The sequence below is a fragment of the Phoenix dactylifera genome, unplaced genomic scaffold (genome assembly GCF_009389715.1).
Source record: "Phoenix dactylifera cultivar Barhee BC4 unplaced genomic scaffold, palm_55x_up_171113_PBpolish2nd_filt_p 001775F, whole genome shotgun sequence".
Lineage (NCBI taxonomy): Eukaryota > Viridiplantae > Streptophyta > Magnoliopsida > Arecales > Arecaceae > Phoenix > Phoenix dactylifera.
The window spans coordinates 65,062-71,710 of NW_024069073.1; the positions used below are offsets into that span (position 1 = coordinate 65,062).

The 6,649-nt window shown below is 43.8% G+C and overlaps 1 protein-coding gene across 1 annotated transcript; it reads right to left on the reverse strand.

Moving 5' to 3' along the window:
- Positions 1 to 350: 350 nt before the first annotated feature.
- On the reverse strand, positions 351 to 2,602 carry LOC120109080 (serine carboxypeptidase-like 31). Its single transcript, XM_039122815.1, has 8 exons — positions 2,597 to 2,602; positions 2,434 to 2,517; positions 1,897 to 2,016; positions 1,728 to 1,790; positions 1,039 to 1,169; positions 852 to 947; positions 665 to 755; positions 351 to 497 (listed from the first exon to the last, which is right to left on the reverse strand). The coding sequence occupies exons 1-8, from the start codon at positions 2,600 to 2,602 to the stop codon at positions 351 to 353; spliced, it is 738 nt and encodes a 245-aa protein (XP_038978743.1).
- Positions 2,603 to 6,649: the final 4,047 nt, after the last annotated feature.

Sequence of the window (6,649 nt, forward strand, 5' to 3'; positions counted from 1 at the left end):
GAAGTAAATGAAGATAAAGTGGATGCATGCAAGAATGTTCATGGCTTGAGATTATAATCAATTGTAACATATGATCTAAGATCAGAGGTGTGACTAAATGAGAACTCATTTTGACTGGGGCCTGAAAATAAAAATGCACGAAGTCAAGAAATGCTACATTATTTCTTGACGCAATCACAATTAGTTCAAACAAGTTGTTCACTAAGATAATGACTTTGGATTAGATCAACAATTCTACATTATTTTTTGTTTTTAAATTGTGTCCAGTTTATTCACCATCAAACTACATTCTTGAGCTGAGTAGCTTGCAACGAAGCCATTGATTTTAGACCTTCAGAGAAATGTTTTACTCAACGGGTAGACGACGGAGCTTTGCCAGCAAGAAAGGCAGTGAAGAAAGCCAAGGAACTGCTTGGTTTGAACGTTGGCACATCATGGCCAGCTCCTCTAAATGTTGCAAAAGTTAGCCCCTCGTACTCTTGTAGCCATCCAGCCACCTGGGGACGAAATGTACCAGATTTTTGTTAGCACATCGGTTTACGTAGAATCGAAGTATGTGGTTTCATGCATGCGTGCACCTGTCGGCACTCGTATGCATGAATATGTCAGTGCATCATAAATCAAGTGATGTATGATTCACTGCAGCACCTGTTTCTTATGGTACCATGGCCTCCAGGGACCAACTGTAGGCAATCCCTAGGGTGTCCAAACAGTATCTTGTTGACAGCACTGGGACTCTTCCATCTGTGTCACCACTGGACAAGCAAACAAGGATTTCATGGATGTCATGATCATGGAAATATTAACATAGTAAGCTGATGGATCATGGGATGTCAGCTTCGAGATCATACCTATAGACCCATATCCTGAGCCCTCCTGCAATCAGCTTCTTGTATATGGGGAGAACAGAGGGCATCGAGTCCTTCCACTCGTTAAAAATTTGTTTGCTGTGCTCAGTTTAAACATTTCTATAAGCACAATCACCAAAAATAAGAAAAACACACTCACACATAGAAAGAGAGAGAGAGAGAGAGTTACTTGCAGATGCTCCAGTTCCTGATGTTGTGGCCATCACTAGCATGGAGGGCCTTCTGAACATCTGGTCTGTTGTAGAAAGATGTTGTGTAACCATCAAGGCATGGATCGTAGCTACCCATGATCCTCGGTATCTAATCAATCATGTTAATCATAGTCAATCCATTGTAGGCGCAGTAAAAAAATCCGATTTTTGGGTTATTATTATGCAGTAAACTCCTGAGATATTTAAAACAATTTTGCTTCTCTCACATTTTATATGGGAAATTCTTGAATTAAAATTGTATAGGATACCTAGTATCATAGCTCATAAAAATTTAAAAATCCTCGATAAACATTGAAATGATCAAGCACTTTGCATATATTTCCATAAAATCATTATGATAACTTGGTATTTATTATTGAAATTGATACTGTTTATTTGATCACCATAATGTGTCCGCACTTCATAATGAAGAAGAATTATATATTTTATATGACTAAAAATAATCTTGTTTTGGTAGGTAATTTCAAATAATCATTCTTATTTGGAAATTTTCCCTTCAAAATAATTATCAATATTGCTCAGGCATTAGTCTTTTTTGTGAACTCTCAGAAAAATGTCAGATCCTTGTGGAAAACGGAGTGGTCTGTTGCAATATTTATAGGTAATTGGTGGTGGCAACTAAAACTGCAATCAACAAGTCTCTTACCATCTTGGAGGTGGACTTGAACATGAGTAGTCTTCTTCCACCATTGTTGGAACCTGATGAGTTCTGGATGCAGGTTGGAGTGTATAGACTGTAGATATCAATTTCACCATATTGTTTAAGGACCTCTCGACAGCATCCCGACATTTAGTGTTGTTCCATGGGTCATCACTGTCAAATTTGCAGTTATCTCTGGTGATGTCATGTGTTGCATCCGAGACGATGGCATGGCTCCAAGCATAATCCACCAAACCTGCCAGTCATGACTATCAGAGGTTTCAGGATTACCCAACTACAAAAAACAGGAACAAGAATAGTGAACTCGAGTTAAATGAGATCATGAGACATCCATCCATCAGACTACTTGTGTGTGAAAATTACCGCAGACATAACATACAAGGAGACAATCAAGAAAACCTTACAGCCTTGTTAGTTTCGGTATCCTTGACTATGAGAAACATGCGCCATTGAATCTTATCAGTCAAGCTATGTATGCTTCATAAAAATTTGGTAAGCAAGACATGTCACTGCTCAGTCTTGCAGGACTAATGACAGATGCTTGTTGAACATATGATTAACTTATTTAAGCAGTAAACCGATGTTGTCCACTAATCAACATCCATAGAAGAAATAAAGGAATTTTAATTGCTGTTATGGGCTGAAATCAGACTGGAGATTATAGATAATAAAACACAAGAGGGAGGAATACCAAGAAACCCTTGAGGTCTATAAACAATGAAGGATTCTTGTTCATGTCATAGATGAGCTCAGCCAACTCCCGGAACATACTTTCCTGGCAGTGCAGTACCAGAGAATATTAGACTTATGAAGCAACAAATTAAACACCAAAAGAGTCCAGAGCTGAAGCATACCTGCATAGCTCTCTCCTGCCATGTAAAAGGTTCGGTTTCTGTAGGATGGGAACTTTTCGAACCAGTTGTGCAGAAAAGTGTATGTATCATTTGCTAATCAACAATGGTTCCATAGAAATAACAACGAAGCAAGGTAAGAACTCCAAAAAGCTAAAAATGATTATAACTAGGTGAAGTCATATTGACAAATTAAGTGCATCTCTAGCTAGTGAGTACACATGCACACGCTCACCCAACATATACTACTAATAATATTCTCGTAATTATTGACATGTTCTCGAATTACTCATGATTTCTGTACATATTTTTCACTAAAAGCTTACTGATTACAACTTAATGATATTACTCGTTGCTGTTAGTGCTGATTTTGTTTGCAACTGTTTGGTACTCTTAGTTCTCCCTTTTTTTTTTCTTGCACGAGCAAAACATTTAATGTTCATATTACATGTACCTTGTCTTCTTCTACTTTGTTTTTCTAAACTTTAAGTATCCCAATTCCTTCCAGATATTGCTGAAGTTACAACATTAACATCCAAATTCTGAATCTTTCCCCAAACCAAATTGTTGTTATACCAAACTTGTGACTCTAAGGCATGCAAAAGTTACCTAGTTATAGAGACTTCTACCTCATCCATCACATGGATGATGAAGTCTATATAATAGAGCAAATGAAGATGTGATGGGTACGAATTCAAATTACAACTGCACATTTTTAAAATTGGATACGAAGAAATAAACAAACTTTGTTTAAATCAACAAATCTTGGCACAGAAAGGAAACTCCCAAGAAATTTGAAACATGCTATATTTTTCTGCAGTTTAACAAAGAACAAAAAATTAAAATTTATCATAGATCACCTGTATTGCTGCATATGCCTAGTAAATTTGTAAACATTAAAGAAATTAACTATGTTAGCGTATTTCCATAATGCTTTCATGATAATTTGTTAAAATTATTAAAAATAATATGTATGTTTTATTTAAGAATATATTTATAATGAATAGATCAGACAAATTACACACCCATATTATGTTTTAATTAAAGAGTATATTTTACTCTCTATATTTCTCATGTTTAATCATTTCTTAAATCTCGAAATAGAGTGGAATATTTTTAGAAAAACCAGTGAGATGTGCGTGCGCTGCACAGGTATGTTGATGCAAGAAGTAACCTTGTTTGAAGTATTGAAGGTTGGGCTCTTCTGATGCCATATCCTTTGTATATGGGAAGGTTTGGTGGGAGGTGACTGTTATTTTCAAGGACCAAGCATCTTCGGTACTAGACAACAATGGCTACTAGAGGGTGATCACTGCAAAAGAATGGGCTGCTATATTTTTAGAGGTGAAAAATTTTCTATTCCACTTAAGACCTAAGGCTAAACCAGATCGGATACGGATTGGATACCGGCATATCCATATCCATATTTGTTTTATTTGAATGAATACATATACGAATATGAATGTTAGTCGGATGCAAAAATTTATATCAATATTTTTCTATATAGATACTGATATAAATCCGATACTAAAAGTATGAATATAAATATGGATATAAGTCAGAAAAATTAAAAATTTATGACTATAAAATCAAAGAAATTACTAAGTAAAAGGTAAAACAAGTTAAGGTCATTCATTTTCTTTAAAAGTTCATTAGTGCTACAAAAATTAAATAGAACCACAAACTAATTTGCATGAACATGTTGTCTCGCTGCAATGCTTGTCTCTCGCCTTTCAACCTATGACAATCTCCAACATCAGATTATAATTATATAACTCTTCCTTTCAGTGGGCAACTTTTTTATTTGATGATATTTTGTTGTGAAAAAGGGTGCTAAATGTGCTATACTTCAAATTCCATAAAAGAAGCATGACAAAAATGTAAGTGTTGGGGGGAATAAAGTTTCCCCCCCAAATGACATAAATGCCCCTAAGAAGCCGTACAACCTCCGACCCCGGACAGCCGAAGTCAGCGTCCGACCTCGGAACGCTCGGCCACGAGACGACCGACTCCCGAAACCTCCGACCTAAGAGAAACCCCAATGTCCGAGGACCGTACTCTAACACCCCTCCGACATTTATTGCGCATGGCCGCTGTAATCTTCCGGCACACTCAACAATAAATGCGGATCTCCGGCTTACTCCACCATTAATGCGGATCTCCGGCTTACTCCATAATAAATGCGGATCTCCGACTTACTCCACATAAATGCGCATGGCTCCTGAACATCTACGGATCCCCAGCTCTCCACGGCAAATCGACCCAGCAGGGTCTAGTCGACTATGATAAGCTCTCTGATCTCGGCCATACCGGCCGACATCAGTGCAATGATTCGCCTGACCCGAGCGCCGACCTGAACAACATGCCAAGCCCGTAACTACGGCCTCGCCCTGTTACATTCACAGTAAACCGACCCCCCGCATATAAAAGGGAGCCTTGCCTCTCAAGAGGGGATTGGAACATTCATACACCCAAAAATCACTGTCTATCTCCTTCTCCCCACTATTTGCCCCCTCCCTGACTTGAGCGTCGGAGGGCCGGCGCCGGAGAAACCCGGCCACCGGTTCGTGTGCAGGCACCCGGACGGAGGACGCCGCCAGCCAACGGATCGCCGCCCCGCTGCGAGGACCTGCTGTTCCCTTCTCATCCGACCGCCCCGGATGGAGGACGCCGCCCGCCGACAGACCGCCGCCCGCCGTGAGGATCAACAGTCGCTCCCTCTCCTCGACGAAGGTTGCCCCCGGGTCCAATTTCCCAGCAACAGTTGGCGCTAGAGGAAGGGACCGGAGTAGCCAGTCATGAAGTTGAGACCTAAGGGAGCCTTTAACGTCTCCCGGCGTCCCCCGCAAAGTCCTGGACACTCCGTCCAGAATTCTCCAACTCCGGCTGCACCCAGCTCCTCAGGTCCAGCCGGAACAGTTCAATGCCCTGGCACAGCAAGTCCAGGCCCTGGCCGCCGCCGTTCAGGGCCTGCGGTGCGTGGAGGCTTTACCGGCACTTCCCCCGCAGGCCCAGGCCCCGCCGGAGTGTCTCCCCAACGGCCCGGTTCTCCCCAGCCAAAATTTGCAATGGCTCCTCCAGAGCCAACAATGGAGAACGAGCTTCTCCCCGGAGAGAGTTACCGGGAGAAGGTTTCGACCGGAGACCCCCAACTTTCTGAGGCGGAGTCGGCCCCGGGATCACCGTGAGCTGGCGCAAACCCACAGCGACAATCCCACGGGTGGGGGAGCTCGACCGAAAAGTCGAGTATCTGGAGCGCCAGATTGCGGCACTCCACAGCAAGAAGGCAAGACCAGGAAGGGGGACTTTGAGTTCACTACCAAGTCCCCCTTCTCCCGCCAGATCGAGGACGAGCCAGTTCCCCGCGAGGTTCAAAATGCCTCAGGTGGAGCCCTACAGCGGAATCCACCGACCCCTCGACCACTTGGAGAGTTATCGGGCCCTCATGGCCCTACAAGGGTCCTCGGAGGCCATACTCTGCAAGGCCTTCCCAGTAACCCTCCGAGGGACCGCTCGGCCTTTGGTTCTCTGGTCTGAAGCTGAACACGGTGTCCTCTTTTGAGCAGCTCGGCAGGCAGTTCGCCACCCAACCTTTGCTGCCAGCCGGCGCCAGCGACGGACCATCAGACTCCCTCCTAGACATCAAGCAGAAGGAGGGGGAGTCCCTCAAAGAGTACCTGGACCGCTTTACCGCCGCCACATGGGAGGTTTCGCGAGCTAGACCAGTCCGATTAGCCATGTCGGCTCTGAAGACTGGGGTCCGCTCCTACCCGATTCCTCTTCTCCATCGAGAAGAGCTTCCCCGGCCGACTTTCACCGAAATGCTGGCCCGAGCCCGGAAGTACGCCAAGGCCGAGGAGGCAGTCGCCTCCAGGCGGGGGGCAAATCGAGCCCACCTCGAAGAAGCGGAAGAAGCGCCGCGAGGAGCGCGGTCGACAAAGGAGCCGGTCTCCCCGCCGAGAGAAGAATCTCTCCAGACTGAGGAGCCCGCCCCGTCAGCAGGGGCGACCTCAGCAGAGGACACCTCCTCGTCCGAGGTCTCCACCCGCGGCCCGG